The following is a 21265-nucleotide window of genomic DNA, read 5'->3' as shown; positions in this document are numbered from 1 at the left end:
ATAGATAGATAGATAGATAGATAGATAGATAGATAGATAGATAGATAGATAGATAGATAGATAGATAGATAGATAGATAGATAGATAGATAGATAGATAGATAGATAGATAGATAGATAGATAGATAGATAGATAGATAGATAGATAGATAGATAGATAGACAGACAGATAGATAGATATTAATATATTGCGATTATTATTGCTATTATCTCTATAGTAGGAGTATAGTAAAACGTGATTTTGGATACAGCTGAGCTATGTGGAAATCATACTCAACATTTCGCCTTTGGATCAGAGTCCAGAATGGTACAGGGCTGTGATCATTTTCTGGCTTTAATTGTAAGAATTTGGATTGTGGACTAATAAGCTCAACATCCTTGTGTGAAAGTCATTGTCATTTACCTCACAGGCCCATTTATGATTTATACCTGATCAAGCTATGAATATTAAAGTTGTATAAAGAACCATATACTTTTTTGTTTGTCTGGTCATGGTACACATTTGTATTGATTTTTGTGAAGATCGGTCAATGTGAACATGTTCCCTTACATGTTGGTAAGAATCATTTATAATATATAATAATAATAATAATAATAATCCCTACAATTTCAATAGGGCCTGCCCAAAAAAATTAAATAGAATTAAATAAAATTAGGGCCCGACCACTGACAGGCACTGACAGACAGTGAGGCCCTATTGAAATCGATACACAGGTGTATCATGACCAGAACAACAAAAAAGTCTATAGGTGCAATTTGAAAACGCAACAGGAAGCCTGCTATTTGGCATTTAGTGGCCATTTTGGCCATATTCCACATTTTACTTTGAGGTACTTGTACCCGGGCTTACATCAGATCAACTTCAAATTGAGATGAGTGTCATCACAACAAGATGGAGATACAAACTAACTCAAAGATCGATTTTTCTTCACACGTTGTGACCGTGGCGTGGCGTCAAAGTTTGATTACACGCCATTAAAACACGATGTTTCAATTAAAAAAATGCAATTAAATTATATACAGTCTATGCCCTAGACTGTACATAGTTTTTTACAGTCTATGGCTCTATTTACAATTTATTTGTAAGTCATATCTTCATGTGTCTACTACGTTAACCACATCCATCCTCTATCTAACCAAATTACTTTTTAAATGCTTCCATGTATTGGCTCATGTTGCTTTTACAGTTGGTCATGGTGCCCTTTATATATTATGTAAAGCACTTTTGAAATCCTCATAGACTGTGTGGTTACTACTGGGTAATACTCCTCTTTAACCGGCTGGAGGCAGCAGAGAACTCACCAGCCGGATGTTTTCCCTGAAGTCGGAAGTAGAAGAAGTCACCGGGCTGCTTGTTGCTAAATGACGGTAGCACAGCGCGCTAGTCGGCAGCATTAAACCTACACAAGAGGGCGAATTCACTTGCTTCTGAAAGGTAACAGCACATTTTCTACTAAATTGTTGAGTTCTGCATGTATTCCACGTCCATTTCCCAACCACACACATCGTGCAGCGTGAGGAATATTCGTGCGTTTCAGCCCGAAACAGAACGGACGTGATTAACAAAGAAGTGAAACCGTCATGGCTGGTGTAGGCTCAGCGGCTCGTTTCATCTTCAGCAGCAGGCCTCCACCACAATCTAACAATTACCACATTTACTGTTGCTTGGTTTAGAAAGTTGTACAATATATTGTTAAAAAAAAAGCAAAAAAAAAGCGATTAATTCATTCTAAATATCCGAATGGTGGCTAATGCTAGCCTAGAAATGGATGATTTGAAATTCTACCATTATGTGCCGTCGTAAAACAAGTGTTAAAGCGAATGTGTGGCCCAGGATCTAACTTTAATAACGAGGTGAATCGGTAACCTGTGGATGTGAATGGTTTGCTGAAAGAGGGCCATCAGGTTTGGCCGGTTCACCTTCTCTCTCTCTCATACAAGTCAATGATAAGCCACTGGGCGATCAGTGGTTATCTTACAAAACTGGTTTCTCCAGCCATCATACATTTTATGACGAGGGTCCAAAGTTCTACTTCTAATGTAATGTAACTGTTATTAACCTTCATTTTCAGATGTGTAACCTCTAGCCCCTTCTCATAATTTCACCTAACGTTATTGTGCTTGGTGCTTCGCTCTACTTTAGTAAATGTTAGTTTTTAGTTAACAAACACTGGTGACAAGTAAAAGGATTTATCCAAACAAATGAGCCGATTATGCAGATTATCAGTTGTAATTTAAAGAGAGACTGAAACCCAACCATGTCACTAAATCAGTCTCAAATGTAGATTCCTCCACAAACAAGATGACACTTAGACTTAAAATAAGAATAGTTTGAATCCATTTAATTTGTAACCCATCTATACATTTTTGCTACATATGCAGATGGAAGCAATGTTTGTTTCTCCACATGATAATTTTGATCCTGTGTTTTAAGGTTTTCAGACTTGGATCCAAGGTCCTGTGCCATTTGTCTTGAGTTCATCATTTACGACTATGATGGCAGCATCTCTGCTTTAGAGTTTAATCTTATTTAAGACATTTGATGTGGATGGACTAAGTGTTGGATTGGGACTAGGATTAGGATCAGGACCATCTCCAAAGCTCATTGTGAAAACAAGAAGTGATCTTAAAGTCCCCAGGTGCCCCCATTCTGTGTCAGCAGTGCCACTCAAATCAACCACCATGTCAGATGGCCGGATCTATGTGGGGAACCTGCCCGTGGATGTCCAAGAGAGAGATATCGAGGATCTCTTCTACAAATATGGAAAAATCCGCGATATTGAATTGAAGAACAATAGAGGCACTATCCCTTTTGCCTTCGTCCGATTCGAAGACCCACGGTGAGTTTTTGACGTGGTCTTTGCCGAGTCGAATCACATTCCCTTTGCATCATACCTTAATCTCTGTGATATGATATCATCTCCACTGACTGCCAGCAGGAAATGGATGGAAATGGCAATTCCAGGTCAATGTCCACTAGTGAAACAGGCGTATGGTAAGGGGTTCTTTGCTGTCTTCTCATAGGGATGCGGATGATGCTGTCTATGGAAGGAATGGATATGGGTATGGAGACTCCAAACTGCGTGTTGAGTATCCTCGCTCTACTGGTGCTAAATTTGGTCCCATGGGAGGAGGAGGAGGAGGAGAAGATGGTGGTGGTGGTGGAGGAGGAAGAGGAGGAGGAGCAGGAGGAGGAGCACCTAGGGGAAGGTTTGGACCCCCAACTCGAAGATCTGAATTCCGCGTCATAGTGACTGGTAGGTGGACGTCATGAGTCATAGCCAGATATTATTTATCTCTCTCACTGCAACCTGGAAGTCAAAGAAACTGGTAGGAAGGTGGACTTAAGTCTTAGGCAGACATGTTTTCTCTCTCTCTCTCTCAATGGCGGAATTGAGGACAAAGGGGACTATTAGAGGACATCATGAGTCATAGGCAGACGTTTCTCTTTCTGTCTTCTGGCGGAATGGAGAACAAAGGGACTAGTAAAAGGACGTCATGAGTCGTAGGCATAAACATTTCTTTCTCTATGGCGGATTGGAGGACAAGGAAACTAGTAGATGACATCATGAGTCTTAGGCAGATATGTTTCTCTCGCTCTATCTCATGGCGGATTGGAGGACAAAGGGACTAGTAGAGGACATCATGAATCATAAGCAGAAATGTTTCTCTATCTCATGGCGGATTGGAGGACAAGGGGACTAGTAGAGGACGTCATGAGGCATAGGCAGATATGTTTCTATCTCTTGTGGCGGATTGGAGGACAAGAGGACTAGTAGAGGACATCAGGAGTCATAGGCAGATATGTTTCTCTATCTCATGGCGGATTGGAGGACAAGGGGACTAGTAGAGGACATCAGGAGTCATAGGCAGATATGTTTCTATCTCTTGTGGCGGATTGGAGGACAAGAGGACTAGTAGAAGACCTCCGGAGTCCTAGGCAGATATAGTTCTCTCATGGCGGACTGGAAATCAAAAAGGACTAAGTGGATGAGGTCAAGTCAGACCTTAAGTCATGAAAAACAAAACAGTAACTCGAAACCAATCATGTTGGCTGCATAATCCCAAACACCAACTTTAGTGACTGGTAGGTGACATTTTGTCATTCTTTATGATTAATGATTTGTTAATGTACTACATTAATATATGTATACAAGCATGTTTATACCAGCTAGATAAACGGGACTCTTTGTTTAAGACAAACCACACAAATAAACAAAAATGTATAGTTAGGAGGTACAACAGAGTGAGGGTCTCATGTCTAAACACTTTTAGTTTTCTGAAAATTTTACAGAAAAATGTAATCTGCACTAGTATATATGCGTACCATACACAAAATCTTGTGGATATTGATTGCTCTAGTGTTTAGACTTGTACACATAAAGAGTTACACAAGTAAAATTAATAATCTCCTATTGGTAGTTAAAGTGACTGTCCACTAAGCATTTCCAACTTTTGGTTTGACATTAACTTTGGGTTTAACATTGCATAGGGAAAAAAATGTACATGTATTTTCCGTAAGCACTTTGAGAGTAAAGAAAACTACAACTCCCAGAGAATTAACATTTAGCTATTAAATATCCGTGACTAAATAAAAGGGGTGGTTTAGCTTAAAGGGTTCATGCTTTATGCAAAATATTAAACTTATCCCTGCAATGAAGCTCTTGTCCCAACTCCCTATCACATGTATGTTTTTCTTATGTCAGGGTTACCACCAAGTGGGAGTTGGCAGGATCTGAAGGATCACATGCGCGAGGCAGGCGATGTTTGTTTTGCTGATGTGCAGCGAGACGGAGAGGGGGTCGTGGAGTTTCTCCGCAGGGAGGACATGGAGTATGCTCTACGCAGACTGGATCGGACCGAGTTCCGTTCACATCAAGTAAGTGCCGGCGATGATGAGATTTATTTGTCCCTTTTACTTATGGATGGTTAAAGAAACAAATGTCCTTTTTAAAATTCCTTTTATAGGGTGAAACTACTTACATCCGTGTCTTTGAGGAGAGGGGGGAGAGAGGAGAGAGGGCGGAGCGAGGAGAGAGGGGGGAGAGGGGCACTCCCAACTGGAGTCGCTCCCGTTCCCGCTCCAGATCCAGAGGCCGCTATTCATCCCCCTACAACAACCGAGGATCTCCTCCTCCACGCTACCAGTCGCCTCCACGCCACGCCATGGCGCGCCATAGTCCACCCCCCCGGAGGCACCCTCCACAGCACCATAGCCCACCACCACGTCATTATCGGTAGAAAGACCCACCATTTACCAAGGAATTGGGGAAAGTGTTTTGTAATTCTTTTAATTTTAATTTTGTTTACTCCAGTCCTCCTCATAGGATTCCCCAATGTTACCTCTTGCTACAAACATTCCACAGTCAGGATCCCCTGAACATCATGCTCCTTCCCACAGCCTTAAAATACATTTTCCCATTTATTTTAAAAGCAATCCTATGTTTTGTGGAAGCAGGATTTATTTTTCCCCCGACTTGGTGAGATAAGAGGTAATTGTATAACATTGGAAGTTTCTGATGGTGAGACTGTCAGGAACCACGGCGAAGAAGAAATGTTGTGTCATCCAAAACAAATTGCACAGTTCTGCAGCTATCATTCTAAAGTTTGTATTGTTTTCTTAAAACTCGTTTTGTGTGTGTGACAATTCTGCAGCTTGAATTTTAACGTTTTTTTTTGCCAAACTACAAACCTGTGAAGCTGATCAATATCCTCCTCAGTTCACCTGTTGGACCAGTGACACGTTAACTGTGAGCCTCACTTGTCAGTTTCTTTTTTTTTAAATGAAGTGTGAACCGCTGACTGAGGTGGACTTAAATTTGTATCCATCTCAGATGGTTTTTTTCTTTACCAATAAAATGCAAACTTTTACTGTGATTCTTTTCATTCTTTCATTTCTTCCTGATGCAACTTAAATTCACCTGTGGTATTTAAATTTTGTCCATGAAGAAATATTTGTTGTGATTATTGCTCCAGTAATGGCTAACCATGGGCAGGTTTACGGTCTTTCAAAGGGTCAACAGAGTTCATTCATACCCATTATCAGAGTCTCCAATTATCCTATGCAGCATGTCTGGACTGTGGGAGGAAGCTGAAGAAAAACCAACTCAGACCTAGAGAGAACAATTCTCCCTTTGTGTTTCCCCCGACAATCTTTCAGAGCTGTGGTGAGATAAAATGGGGAATTTTCTACACAAAATATTTGAATCCTTTGATTTCCATGTCTTCCATTGAAATCACATTAGAAAGAAAAGGGGCCTGTGTGCTGATAGATTAGAGAAACAGAAATGACTTATTCCAGGATATTTTGTAGGAACAAAGAAATTAAATGTAGTCGACCCTATGCCTAGAGTATCTTGTATTCTTACCTATCCCTTTTAAATGAGATAGTTTGAAGTGTGTAACTTTCTGTCACTCTATAAATAGACACAAGGCACATGAGATGCAAAATATAATATTTTTAATACACAATAAATCAATTATACCAGGTGACCATTTGAGAACACAGAAAAAAATAAAATAAAAATATTTATTTCCAATGGTTTACTTTTATCTTCTTTTTCATTCTCATCAGATAAAGCCCATATACTGTACAGACATTGTATTGCATTTAATAAATATGTACTAGCTTATTTTTTTTGTACAATAAATTCCATTTCTTTTCAACACAGTAAATCCTCTGAAACAACAAACACAGCAATACACAAACAGCAATACTCAGGCATGTTTCTGGAGATCATATGGAGACACGTTAGCGGTGATATCAAAGCACTGGACTCGAAGCCACATGAACCACGTCGGCGTGTTTTGGCTACTTTGCAAATGTGAGCGGCACCGTTAAAACAAATGTTCTGACTCGTGTCTTGGTGAAATCACATAGAGATAGTTGTGGACCATCTGCTGAGATTTTAACAAATCCTTCCATCAGATTGACTTCACGTGGATTTCCCTGGGATTGCTCTCTACCAAAGAAAACCTGTCACAGTATAAAGGCTTGTTGCCATTATATGTGATAAAAGCTGTCAACATTTGAAATGAAGGATTAGTTAGGGTGCTGCAGATTTATATCTTAAATTTACACACACTCAACAAAGATTATATCCATAGCTACATACCACTGATTAGCTTTCACCGAACTGACCCTTGAAATGTAAACACTTCAGGTACTTTACAAGGCTGTGGGGACCTGAAGAACAAGCAGGTGCTGGCCGCCTGAGTACAAACGTCTGTGTGCGGAGTTGTTTCGTCCACTCAAGCTAAGAGGGGGGGGCAGTAGTCAACCTGGTGACCCCTCCACAGGACTGCACTGCTTCAGATCCAGACAACTTGACTGCCTTCTCAAATGATTAATCGAAAGGCGTCCTCTGCAGGACAAGAAATGTAACTGAGGGAGCGTGACAAGTGGCCAAAGTGGAGCAGCGGATGTCAGCCTCAGAGGAAGGAGTTTATTTTTGAATCAGTTTGAAGAAGGAGATCTTGAGGTAATAGTGCAGAGAAAATGCACAATTACTCAAGAATATTTGAACAGCTATCCTAAAACCTTTTGCCAGTTCAGGCAAGGAACTAGATATACGAGGCAAAGTAGATCTGCAGGGCAAGACAGAGGCTATGAAACTCTTAAGGGGAAGTGAAAAGGAAGCACGCTGCCTTCACCGCACGCCACCAGCTCAAAATCAACCACCACCGCTGCTCTCATGAAGCTGCAAGGAAGCACAACCTGTCTGCACTGATCCGTCTTGGTGTTAAAGCTGAATTCCCCAGCCTGAGTGAAAGGCTGTTAGTCCAGCAGAAGAAAGGTACTGAGCATCTGCATTGACCACTTGTGTTCAATTCAGGAGAAAACGTTGGTTTTCACAGAAATAAAAGCTAGGATAGGTAGCAACAGTCGAAGGACATTATGCAGCACACAGCATAAGGAGCAGAGGAAATGATGCAGCTCCATATGCAAAATATGTGAAATCGGTGTGTACAGAGTTTACAGTTTCAGTCTTGATATCCTGCCAGCTTGTGTGCGTCGAAGGCAAATCAGAAAAAAAGCCTCAGAAAGGCCAGCGAGTGGTAGTGGTGCTCAGAGACAAACCAGTGACTACACATTGCACTCGAACACAACCAAGTACCTTCGTCTGTAGCACGTCTACTGTCCACACAACTGAACTGTCTTACAATGTCAGATAATATCACTGGAAACATATTCAAGTGTATCACACATTGTAAACGTATATGGCCGTTAGAACTTAACGGGGGAAGGGCAATGCAGTGGAGAATTTGGTCGCTGTATCCCTGAAAAAATGGCTATGTTTAAGGCAAAATAAAGAACATCCTGAAGCAGTTTCAACAAGGGTCAATCCACTAGGTGAACAACAACACTTCCAAAATAGATGTACAGGCAACACTTGCATTTCCTGAATGTGGAGAGGAGCAAGTGCAGATGAGTTGTTTTACAACAAAGAGCAATTTTAACGACCAATTCAAATTTTTTCAGCACTTCATCATTTACACTGATTCCTTTCCTCTCTATTACAGAACTATGTGGTTGTGTCGGTATCTTGAATCGATTTAGCACAAAGAATTGTGAGAGTCACGCTATCACTTGTTTTCTATGAGGGTCTGCACCTTCTGGACCAGGTCTCGAGCCATCGTCAGGACCTGGGATACGTCGTGATGCTCGGCCATTTCTGAGGAGAGAGTTTGAAAATCATTTTGTTTTTAAGGTTAAAACAAAAATATATTTGTGGACCAAGCCTTACTGAGAACTATCCTGCACACTGTCTTACTTGCAGTGATACCTTTATTTGCAACATCTTGTAGGTTTCTATCTAAACCAGACATGGGCAAAGTACGGCCCGCGGGCCGTATACGGCCCGTTGGGCTTTTTAATCCGGCCCGCCGAACTTGTCCAAATAAAAAAAAAAAAAAAAATAATAATTAAATTAAAAATATATATATATATATTATTTTTTTTTGGGAAACTAACAATTTTGTATATATATATATATTTTTTTGGGAAACTAACAATTTTGTAGCACTTAAATGGCACGTACTTATAGAACTTTGTAGTTTTGCTTGTTGTTCTGGGTTTAAACCCTCGGGGTTGATGCACTGATTGTAAATTGCTTTGGATAAAAGCGTCAGCTAAATTAAATTTGCCCGGGAGTGTGGTGTATAGGGCTTGAAAAGGCACATGATCTCTCTTCACTTTTTCCCTTTGCCCTGTGAGCCCTTCTGTAAAATGAGAGGATCAAGGAAACAAAGAGTGGACAATGAGCGCCGAGTGTTTAACACGGAGTCGACAACAAAATACTTTTTCACTGAAGTCCAATCTAAGGCTGTATGCCTGATATGCCGAGAAACTGTCGCAGTTTTCAGGGAGTACAACATCAGCCGTCACTTTGCTACGGAGTCAGTCAACGCAAGAACGGGTGGCTGCAGCTCAGAGGTTGGCGACTTATTTACAGACTCAGCAACATTTTTTTTCACAGACAAACTGCGATTAAAGAGTCATCTACCAAGGCATGTTTTTTGGGGGGCATTCGAAATAGCAAAGGCTAGCAAGCCTTTTTCTGAAGGCGAGTTTTGGTTAAATAGTCTTGAAAATAAGTGCTTTGCTACTTGGTAAAGGCAAAATCTTTTCATGTAATGATTTTTCCATGTCATTTATATTAGTTCACAAAAACACTCCATCCATCTGTTCCTGGCCCGGCCCCTCTGTCAAATTTTGGAACCCATTGTGGCCCGCGAGTCAAAATGTTTGCCCACCCCTGATCTAAACTCTGGTAATTGTTTTTCAGCACTAATTCTACTATATTATAGCCCTTGTATTTCTTACCATTGAAGAACTTGATGATGTCCGTGAAGTCCATGTTATTCTCCAGGATGATGTCTCTATACATCTCCACAAGTGCCAGAGCGATGAAGAGCACAAAGTGCTCGGAGGACGTGTGTTTGGCCACCCAGATGGTTTCCCACACAGAGAACACATCATCGTACACCATTTCTATTTGCAAAACAAAACAGAAATAAATCATATTACATTCAGCAACATGTTGTGGCAAATGAGTAATCATTGATTCAGGCAGATATCACGATGCCTGCATTTCCCATCACCTCTTTTAAAGTCCAGTAGAAACCAGCGATAGCAGAAGTAGAAGTGGGTGTAGTCTCCATTCTGCTGCATCAGTTCAAATAGCTCAGAGTCCAGGATCTGGACGTATGAAAAACAAAATGCCATCACTTTCACCCCACAGCTTGTTTGATAATGCATCTCTGCACCCACATGTAAATTAAATTATACCTGGATAAGAGAACGCATGTTGGCGAAGTGAGAGTCCATGGCTCCTCCGTGAGGGAAATTATTGTTCATCCTCTTCATCATTTCAGTGAAGCAGCTGAATGCCATGACCTCTGGGAAACGCACACACACACACACACCTTTAACAAGTTGTTCATTTGGCCTTTAATGTGCACTAGCAAAGCTGATATGGACAGAATAAAGATTCACTGACCATCGTCCAGAATCACCAGCAGGGGCGCCAGCAGATCACACATGCCCTGGACGTAACCTATGTCCAGATGCTGCCACACGTAACTATGAAGACGGTCACAGGGTTTATTTCAGTTGAGACAAACCTTAGATGTATTTAGTTTGGCTCAACATTTACCTGCACATGATGTTACGCAGCTTCTCCAGGTTCTCAGGGGTGAAGTAATAATATGTTCTGTCACAGCGTCTGACATCTTTGTCAATGCGATGTAAGTTGATCAAGTACATATCCAGAATTTCTTGCTGCAAAAATAAAAGTACATTCAGTTTTTGTTTATCCTCAAAATGAAGAGGTACAGGTATGTCTAGTTGTCATTTTTAATACTTACAGAATAGGTTTGTTCTTCTGAGGATTCATCGTGTTTGGCGTCGACTTCCACCTCCGCAGCCTCCGCTTCAGCGAGCACATTGTCCATCTCCGGCTCCTCCTCAGAAAGGCCCGGGTCGGTGCACTCAGGACTGGTGTTACAAGCCATGTCCAGATGGTGATCTGGGACGAGCCCCCCGGACGCCATCCTTTCTCTTTGTGCCGGAGACATTGGCGGTGCAGAGAGGCCTGCAAAAGGCCTGAACTTAATGTGCTCAGAGGTCACACATGTGATCCCTGCAGGGATGTCCTCCATTTCCAGCGCCGAGGGAGAGTCGTCTGAATCGGCCGTGTCTGGAGACCTCCGGGAGTGGGACGTTAACGAAAGGCTCCCCCTCGACGCCGTCTGAAGAGCATTGAGCACCTGCCTGACAGGTGAATTTGAATCGGGTTTCTCAAATGGAATTTCTGCTGGTTTGTCCTTTTTGGTTTCGGCCAAGTCACAAAGTGTTGCTTCAGCTCCCTTTCTCTCTGACTCCGTCGTCTTGATCGTTTGTGATGATATCTCAGGAGGAGTTTCAGAGCTCTCTGGCTTTACTTCTGCTGCAGGTGGACATAAAGGCTCCACCTCCACGTCTTTGCTCTTGTGTGCTTGAAAAGTCAAGGTCTGCCCAAGTGGAGGAGCTTGGAAGTATTCGTTGCTAATCTCCGTTTCTAACTTTAGAACATTGGTGTTCTCTGGTGCAGATCTTCTATTCTTAATTGGGTCTATTGCTTGGAAATCTTTAGATGGCTCATTTGCTTTTGAAACTTTTTCTTCTACTTCAGGTTTTTTCTCAGCTTCAGACGTCTCTTTAGACTCACTGACCTGTTTGTCTTCAACAACCTCCTTTTGTGAAACTGTCTCCATCTCTTCCATCTCTGACACCTTGTCCTTGGCAACTTGCTCCACAACATCGGTCCCTCCTGGCTCTGATCCAGCTTTGATATTCTCATTTAAGACATCAGAGGCTCCAGCTGTGGAATGTGCTGTTGTAGATCCATCAGCTGACTCTGTGACAAGAGGTCTGTTTTCCAAACCTGGATTTGACAGACCTGGGGAGGAGGCGTTGAAGGAGGGAAGTTGTGGAGAGGCGGCAGTGACGTTTGGGTCGTCCTTCACTGGACTGCAGGGCTGCACGTCTCCCTCCTCAGGCCTGGGCTCAGACTCAATCGGATCCGCTGCCTCAACCGATTCAAAGACCTGGCATCCCAAGAATAGTTAAATCCAGGAAGTTAGTCCATTAGTAACAAACCACATACTTTTCATTAGCACATTTCCAGAGTACAGTATGTTCCAACCCTGCAGGCAGCCTATGGTCTCATTTGTTTCATTATCCCATACACATAACTTTGAGGTTTGAAACATGCAGGAGATGGAATGTATATTTGATCACAATGAACATTTGGTCACAGTTCATTTAATGCAATTGCCAAATACTGTTTTGCATCCCTGCCTCCTTAAACTGAGGCCACTGAAAACAAATTCGCACAATCACTGGATTGATTCTCATAATATTTGGCTTGTTCCCAAAGGATGGCCACAAGAGACTTCCCTGTCCTTTCCGCTAGCACCACCTGCAGGCCAAAGTTATGTATTTTCCTGTGTTATGATATTCATGGTTAAAGAAAAACACATTAATTTGGTGGATCCCTGACCTCATGTATTATTTGATGGATTACCATTGGTTTACACTCACACAATCCTGTCGCCCTATGGTAGAATCAATTCAGCGGCTCTGACTTTTCATCTAGTTTAAAACTGACTATATGTCTGTTGCAAGGAAGTTACCTCGATTTGAATCATGCTTTTGGAACTAACAGGAGGCCCATGTCTACCATCCTAAATGTTATAGATGCTCTAGAACCTGTTATCTCTAAATAACATTTAATAATTGGACTAAAACACACAAAACACTGGGTTGCTCTATTATTAAAGCTACAGTAGCTGTTGTGACGTTGATGTCTACCTGTGCACTACTGCTGGAATCACTCTGTGAGCTGGCATTCTGTTGATCTGAGCTGCTGCTTAGAGACGACTGCAATGACACACAGGAGACAAACAGCAGAAGCGTAAGACATTTAGAAATGTAATCAGAGCACTATAAATGTTTACTATCGTGTTGTGTCTGTTCTTAATTCGGTTTTTCCACAACGAGGCACATTTATGTACTAAATCGTCCAACTTGCATCTGTGCTGATGGTGGAGTCTCGCTGCACTGGAGCCCTTTCCACACTGGCCCCGGACGAACACCTGGCGATGGCCTCTGCGTGTTTCTCTCTCTCCCTCTGACGGACGATGGCCTCACAGCCCTGCCACTCCTTCATAGTCTGCTCGTACATGACCCGCATCTGTGCATCGATCTGGAAGAGAAAACTTAGGATAAATAAACAACACATCCGATGCAGTGTTCATGTATCTTACACACTACAGAACTTTGACAGAAATACCTCCAGCCTGGATTTCTCAGTCATGGTGAACTGGTAGTGTCCCAACAGGAAGGGCCAGACCTCTTTGCGTAGTGAAGGGGCCACGCCACCAAAATACACAAGCCTGTGTATCTCCTTCTCCTCGTAAGCCTGACCAAGAGGAGATGGTTATTTATTAACTCACACTAGAACAGGACAATTTAACATAACAATGAATACTTTTTATGGCCAGTGGCTCAATTCTTATTCTTACAGAGCTTTCTTTGAGGAACCTGTTCCAGACCTCCACAGAGAGGCCTTCCTGGGCCCCACAGGGCACATCATGGTCAACTATGGTGGTGTTCACCAGAGCAGAAAGGTGGGTGCGGACTGTCGACAGGTGGCGGCAGTATGCAAGCCCTGTAGAGGAAATATAAACATTTCATATTGGATATTAAGAACGTTTGTTTCAATGAGAACAATCATTTTGAATTAAACCCTGAGTCGTTGGTTCTCACATCCATAGAAAGCACGGGAGATTATTTGGTACTTCATGGTGTCACAGAGGAGCTTTAAGGAAGCCCTGGAAGAAACGTGGATAATAGCAAAGTTAGACGAGTGGGATAATCTGAATAAGGATTTGAGTCCGTTCCTGGGGAAATAATTACCTTTCTGGATTGCAGCAATTAGGCAGAGAGCCATCAGAGGAGCCATTTTGTGAGCAAGAGGAGCACGAGGACTTTCTGGGGGTTGGCTGCCACAGGTTCACCCCCTGGTCCATCAGCTCTAGAGCCACTAAACAGCAAAATACCCCCGATCAATACAGCTATTGCGGCAATCAGCATAATAAGCAAATAAAAAACAATAAATGGTTAAAAAAATACAAATAAATGAATCTAACTGAATCTATACCTATAGCTAATCGTATTGATCTAAACTGAAGTTGTTAAGAGGGAAAATAAACCTCAGATGTGATCTCTGATGATAACTCATTGGATTATCTGAGGGAGGCAGAACAGGAAGATTGAAGACACTTACTGAACTCCATCTGAATCCCAGGAAAGAGGATTCGAAACACATAATCAGTTGCTTCATCATCCTCCTTATCCGAGACAGAATCACATGAGCTGTGCGGACTCCTGTTCCGCAACTTGGGGAAAACCTTTCCCTGTGAGGGGAGAGACCACTGCATCTTAGCAAAGCACTAAAATAATAAATATACCACTAAAATACAGCATCGCTGCATTGATTATTGGGAATGTAAGGCGATAAAATTATTTCAGCGCGCCCACCTTTCCCCTCTGATTCCAGAGCGGCGGGTCCAGCTGTCCGTGAGGTAACAGGCCGGTCTCCAGGCAAGTGAGAAACTGGAGGAGGTGGCCACCTTTGGGGAAATGTAGAGGGGGTCTCTGGATCCCATCCTGGCTCACCAAAACTACTGTCCCACCACTGTTCACTGGAGAGATAAACACAGACCAACAGGATAAATAACTCTTCAAGCTCCTACGTTGGTTACGGTAATAAAAATGGGGTGTTAGTTTACCTTGCTGGTGACAGTGGAGATACACGATATCTTCCAAACGAATTGTCATGGCGTAGTCCCAATAAACACTGAAAGAAAGATATGAAGCCATTGAGTAAACCATGTAAAAGCGAGATCTTCCTCTTGTGAAACTGGGTTCTAACAGTCTTACAGACCTTTTCTCTGAGTCTAACTCCCCCACATTTCCATTCATCAGCTGATTGGGCGTCCATTTCAGTGTCATGACATCTGCAGTTTGATGCAGAGACAGATAGCCTGGGATGGCCTCCATGTCATCTCTCTGCAGACACATATAACAGCTTGTGTGATTGCAACACTCTTTATATAACCAGAGCATAAATCAGCTAACAGAGGCAGCAAGTTCCCTATTATGTGAATAATGCTCAATTAATAGTGACTCTCTTAGAGCAGACACTAGATTTGTATGATTTTTCTTTTTAAATAAGGAAATAAAACACACTCACCGGCTGCACCAGCACATTGTTCTTTCCAAATAGCAGCGTGGCTCTGGAGTTCTGGTGGAGCGACTCAACGTACTCCCTCACCCACATGAGAGGGCGGTCGTCCATGCTGCCGCTGGACTGTCTCTTCTGGATCTGATCACAGAGGAATATGTGATCACAAGCGTTGCACACGTCTGATATCACACACACATACAGTGGTTTATAGCTTATTGTTTCAGGGAAATTGATGAAGTTCTGCACTGTCTAACCAGAGCAGGTCGTCTGGAGGGAGAATCCTGCCGACAGTGGCCGCTGTGGATGCGGTGTCGCTGCACCAGCTCGTCAGCGGAGGGGTCCGTCCAGTAGTGGTCGGCGGTCTTGACTTTGGTGTACTCCAGCGCACAGGGTCCCACTGTAAGACAAGTTTGACTGGTTTAAAGTAAGACAGATGTTGTCAAGTAAGGCAGAGTAAAGGGTTGTAGTCGCTCCATGTGCAGATTAGTGAGGTTCATAAATACCCAATAGAGACGCAAGAATCGGTCCATCAGTTGGATCCATCAGCATCGCTTCTCTCTCATAGAAGGCACTGCAGAATTCAAATAGAGGGACTTTAGAGCATATTAGGATTTCAAAAGGATAACAGATTTTGTGTTTGCATATCAATACTGTCCAGGAGATTTGTAAAATAACTGCATATTATGGGATGAAAAATAAAATGTGAGAAGAATTTTAATCATCTGCGATATCAATAAAAGGATTGTTTCTTTCAGAGAACTTTTTAAGGTAGAATGACGGTACCGAAATTGGATTATCTGAGGAGTTAATGTACTGAGGCCACACATTTAATGATGTGTACAAATACCTGCTGTTCTCTACCAAGTACAAGATAATCTTGTCCAGCAGCTTCTCCATCAGGGCAGTTCGGATCCACAGGTGTTTCAGCGCCTGAGGGGGGACGTTGCCAAACTTCGACTGCCGACTGCGCTCGTTACTCAGTGAGGAATTGTTCTGTTTACTGGAAAACAGAAAATAAACTTGACAGATGAGACGTCTGTGTAGAAGCTCATTAGTATGCAATGTGACACATACAGTAGAAAGCAAAGGGAAAAGATATACAAGACTAAAAGAGAAAGAGTGCGTAGTCACTGGCCTCTTATTTGCAGAAAGTGCATTTCACCTGTTTTCTATGATCTGTTCCAGCTCCTGGACCTTGTGGCAGAGATCTTCAGCAGGTGAAAAGCTTTTTGCCACCTTCATAAAAAGTGCTGCAACCTTGTTACTGCACAGCAGCCCTGCAATACGGCGTTTCAGCCCATGGAGCATGCAGGACTCCACCACAGCTGCACACAAACACACAGAGTATTACTATATTCATTTGGCACCCATTTTGGGGTTTAGATTTTTGTTTTTACATTTCAGTTCATGTATTTGAGGTGAGATATATATTTTATTTGGCATGAGCACACTATCATTTGCTCTCTGTGAAAACCTCACACCTTTATAGTTTCTACAAAAAAACAAACAGGTGACAGGGAAGGCACAGGTGGCACAAGTAGAAATAGAATCGAATCTGTCCGACACTGACTACTGTTGCTAGGATATGAGGGATGTGAATCACACATGCATCACTCCTGGTTAGTATCAACACCTCTGAAGGGTGTTCTACTTTAATGCAGTCCATCTTATCCGCTCTATTAAATATAAACAGACATGGCTTATAACATGACAAACATTTAAAAACATTAGAATAAAATGTTAGAATTTACATGGCTTGAACTGAATAGATTGTAAAGGAGCATTTTGCATAGTGAGGATGAAAACGTGGGAGTTGACAGACGTGTCAACCATCTGTACTGTACATGTGTGACCAATACTGTGACCTCTGCTATCAGATACAGTATGTTCTGTGCAATAATCTCAAATATAAGCACTAATCGACTGAACTATTGTAGTAGGGGAAACTATTTTCTCTACGATGCACAAAACAAAATTCTCAATATCTCTAATATATATATAATAATATATTTATATAATAAATGGCTTAGTGTGCAGTGAAATCATGATAGCTTTAATAGAGAAACTCATTTACCACAGAAAGATATGATGTGGCTGCTGTCCACATGCACAAACTTCCTTGTCACTGCCTCCTCCATGATTTGTTTCACCTACGAGAGAAGGGTACATGGTGAGACAAGACTTAGTCTGTCTGACATGAGAGCAAATATGATGCAAGAGGCAATGATGAAGTAGCATGACAACATCCTTTCTTCAGTATCTTCATGCGCAACCATCCGCAAACACAATTTTCTGGAGGGAGGAGGGTAAGTCCAGGAGTTTACATCAATAAAGTTGGAAAACCCTCAAGAATCGTCACTATTGAAGCCTCAGAAGTCTATATGCAGATCTTTAGACTTCCTCCAATGGATTTTGTTCACGTAACAGTAGGAGATCCCCCTTCCAAGTTAATATACACATCTTGATAGCATGTTTATGAGGCAGGTGTTTTGTTAGCCTCAAAGACAAAATAACCATGATGACATTGCTACGCTTTTTTTCTCAGACCTGATAAAACTTCCACAGAGCCACAGAAGACAATATAAATATGCAGCTTTCACAGGCTGATGAAATGCTCCCATGTATGACTCTGATGTGTAAAATCAGCGGAGTGCCCCTTTAGGTTAACTCAGCGTAACCATATTGAGTTTCCAATTATGTACCTTCATAATATATTAACTTTAAGTGCAGCAAGTATGAATATGTTATATTATAAAGGCTGACATAATAACTAGGCATCTCTTATTTGATCAGTGTATTTATTCACTTACACTTCACAGTATTTTGCCTGTGTTCTGAAAAGGAACCCATTCTATTATTGATGTTTCATACAAGCAGTTATTATTATAATGATAATAATTTGTAAAGCTGACTGAATCTGACATGATGTGCAGTGCTGTTTACCCACAGAACGAGGGAAAAATGTACTGAAACTGTCAAGTCATGAAACAAGATGGGATTTTACTGCCTTATTTAAAAATATATATATTGTATGTAAAGCTATACTGCAGACGAGAGGCACAGAGAAGGAGCAAAGGATTATGTGTGTGTCTGTCTGGAACATCTGATTTGTAAAACACCTATAACACAATGATCTGGACATTTAAAAACAAAACCCATCATTCCAATTCAACGCATGGACTTCCAACCCACAGCTCGCAGCCTTGCCCCTCCTTGCTGCAGGGTCTGGTACCAGAGTCATGGATGTTTGAGAGGCAATGAGTCACAGGTGAGGGGGAGCACGGGCACGATGAGGCCTGGAGTGCCGGGGCTTTCTCAGCAATGAATAAAACATCCTGTTTTTCTCTCCCCGGGGAGTCGCAGAGTCACAGAGCAGTTTGCACGGCTCTGCAGTGTGCTCCCTTCCAATTCCTGAGCAGATTCATAATCCAAATGGTTCCTCGCTGAGCAACACATCACCTGGCTTTGGTTGGAGTGTTTTTGCATTTAATGGTTGATGGAGCACAGACATAATAGAGATGCCAAGGTCACACCTTTAAGTTGTTAAGAATAAGATGGTGTGTTGCAGAAAGGCCAGTTTAACCCCAGAGAGAGAGTGAGAGAGACAGAGAGAGAGAGGGAGAGAGAGAGACACACACACTACTGCAGGAAATGAAAAATAATCTGGTTTTGCATGGATGGGAGCAAATTAACCTGCAGGTGCATTGGTAGCCCCCCCTCCCTTCCTGATATAACATCATCAACACCACCACCACCACCACCACCACCATCATCATCACTATTATCGTCATCATCACCCCCAGCATCAACGTCATCACCATCCTACACCAGCAGTCCCCAGGATATAAAACCACAGCCATCTTACATGCATCCACCGTCATTGTGGTGTCAAATAAATGATAATTTCTTTATGATAAACAGGCCCGTGTGGCGTAGTCGTGGCTCACAGCCCATGAACACACACTCACACGCACACACACACACACACACACACACACACACACACACACACACACACACATCAACACATAAACACAAACGCACACATGCACACACAAACACACACGTACACATACACACATGCAACGAGGAAATCAGAGGAATAAAAGATAAATGAATGCATCGCACCTCTTTCTTCACATTGCGCAGCAGTTTCTGGCGCGTCTCGGCCTCTGTCACGGGAGAAAACATCATGATTAAAGCGATCAGATGCTGAGGCTGTATCGGAAATGAAGGATGACAGGCTCACGACGACAGGGGGGGGTAATAATAATAACAGCGGTATACCTCCCATCGCTTCCCCGGGGCAGGATGCGGCGGCTGACACGCACAGCTTCACGGATGGATGTCCAGAAAAACGAGCAAGAGGACGCACAGCCGCGGGTCCGTGAGGTGGAGAGGAGCCGAGATGTGCGATGTGTTCTCATTAAACCTATCTGCTACCTCTCAGTGAACCAACACCCCTTTAAAGTCACAGTAGCCTAGACGATAACCCTCACAACACATATACACTCACTCAAGATATCAGACATTTCCCTTAGACTTTGAAAACTGTTAATTTTTGGTTTATTTGTCATTTGTTCCTGAACATTTTCTGAGCCTGGTTATTATTTCGTGATAATTGGACCTAAAGAGCCTCTGGTCTATTTCATCAAAATCTCATTAGATTAATCATCACAATTAGACTCCTGACAGAAGTAATGCATTAACACACAAACAGTCCTATTCATCTTCAATCATAATAAACAGACTATAAAGTGGTGTTAATCTCTAATTTGCTTCGTTTTTGAAATTTAATTGACTGCAGATCTTGCACGACCTGCTTTGACGATATTGTAATTATGCTCTAGACTCGTTTTTTATGTCTTCTTGAGAAAACTGTGGAGTTTTATTGAAGGATGACGTGTTAGTTCAAGTCTTTGAGGCCTCAGCTTGTGGTCTCATATACATTTAACTACAGCAAGTTTTGCCCATGGCATACACTTTATATGCTCTAAATGACATATGGCATAATATTGCTATATAATATATGCTATAAATGGCATAAAATCTCTAGATGGAATATATATGCCATACTGTAGATGCTCTAAATGGCATATGCCACAATGTATTTGCTCTGTATGACATATGCCTTACTGTATACATTAAAAAACATGTGCTGTACTGTATATGCTTTAAATGGCATATGACACAATATATTTGCACTGTCAGCATATGCCATAATGTATAAGCTAAATGTTAATGCCATACTGTAGACATGCCATATAAAATACATCAATGTAAACAAAATACACTGCAATGCTTTAAGCGGATTTCAAATGTTGTTGAATAGTTTAATCTTAAGCAACATCCTTTCTAGTATCGATTTTTCTTTTCTTTCGATTATCATGTGTGGCTAAATACCATTGAGTAAAAAGTCAGTGTGATAAGAAATACTTCCAATCTTTGAGAAAAAATGATTTAATTATTACTTTGACTTTTAGCTTGGACCATGTCCCATCTGCTAACGTGGAGGAAGAGGGATAGATGACCTGTACTGTAACCAGCCACCAGGTGGTGATATAAATGCTTTGGGTTCACTGGGTTCACTTTTGGGGAGCAGTCATTATTTCCATCTTTTTGCATCACTCTATGATAGTGATAGATAGATACATATTATAGATAGAGAGAGAGAGAGAGAGAGAGAGAGAGTCATATATAGATAGATGGATCAATAGATAGATAGATAGATAGATAGATAGATAGATAGATAGATAGATAGATAGATAGATAGATAGATAGATAGATAGATAGATAGATAGATAGATAGATAGATAGATAGATAGATAGATAGATAGATAATTGATCCCAAGGGACATGTATGTTATAATAAAGCAGCACAATATTGTAATAGTCAAGGTCAGTACATTAACTGCACTTAAGTAGGCTAACATAACTCAAAGACTTGAAAGTAAAGTTTAATGTAAAACT

The 21265-nt window shown here is 41.7% G+C and overlaps 2 protein-coding genes across 6 annotated transcripts; one reads left to right on the top strand and one right to left on the bottom strand.

The window, feature by feature from the left end:
• The first annotated feature begins 1351 nt into the window (after positions 1 to 1351).
• On the top strand, positions 1352 to 5876 carry srsf9 (serine and arginine rich splicing factor 9). Of its 5 annotated transcripts, none has more exons than XM_061076229.1 (5): positions 1352 to 1434; positions 2662 to 2839; positions 3024 to 3256; positions 4706 to 4878; positions 4968 to 5876. In XM_061076229.1, exons 2-5 carry the CDS (start codon positions 2682 to 2684, stop codon positions 5238 to 5240), a joined length of 837 nt encoding a protein of 278 aa, XP_060932212.1. In that variant the 5' UTR covers positions 1352 to 1434; positions 2662 to 2681; the 3' UTR covers positions 5241 to 5876. The 5 variants fall into 5 exon arrangements, with proteins under 5 accessions (XP_060932212.1, XP_060932238.1, XP_060932221.1 ...); XM_061076255.1 differs by having other exon boundaries at positions 2659 to 2839; XM_061076238.1 differs by having other exon boundaries at positions 2639 to 2839.
• Positions 5877 to 8585: 2709 nt separating this feature from the next.
• sgsm1b (small G protein signaling modulator 1b) lies at positions 8586 to 19486 on the bottom strand. The gene is made up of 24 exons (XM_061076853.1): positions 19424 to 19486; positions 17370 to 17445; positions 16458 to 16620; positions 16143 to 16295; positions 15799 to 15866; positions 15550 to 15692; positions 15302 to 15433; positions 14993 to 15117; positions 14838 to 14905; positions 14587 to 14750; positions 14333 to 14462; positions 13963 to 14089; positions 13813 to 13877; positions 13569 to 13714; positions 13337 to 13465; positions 13076 to 13249; positions 12856 to 12924; positions 10869 to 12089; positions 10658 to 10782; positions 10502 to 10584; positions 10291 to 10400; positions 10104 to 10200; positions 9826 to 9993; positions 8586 to 8674 (listed from the first exon to the last, which is right to left on the bottom strand). The coding sequence occupies exons 1-24, from the start codon at positions 19484 to 19486 to the stop codon at positions 8586 to 8588; spliced, it is 3888 nt and encodes a 1295-aa protein (XP_060932836.1).
• Positions 19487 to 21265: the final 1779 nt, after the last annotated feature.

The sequence above is a fragment of the Limanda limanda genome, chromosome 1 (assembly GCF_963576545.1).
Source record: "Limanda limanda chromosome 1, fLimLim1.1, whole genome shotgun sequence".
NCBI classification, from domain to species: domain Eukaryota; kingdom Metazoa; phylum Chordata; class Actinopteri; order Pleuronectiformes; family Pleuronectidae; genus Limanda; species Limanda limanda.
Note: the sequence above shows the minus strand (reverse complement) of the source record. Positions and strands in the feature narration are given on the sequence as shown.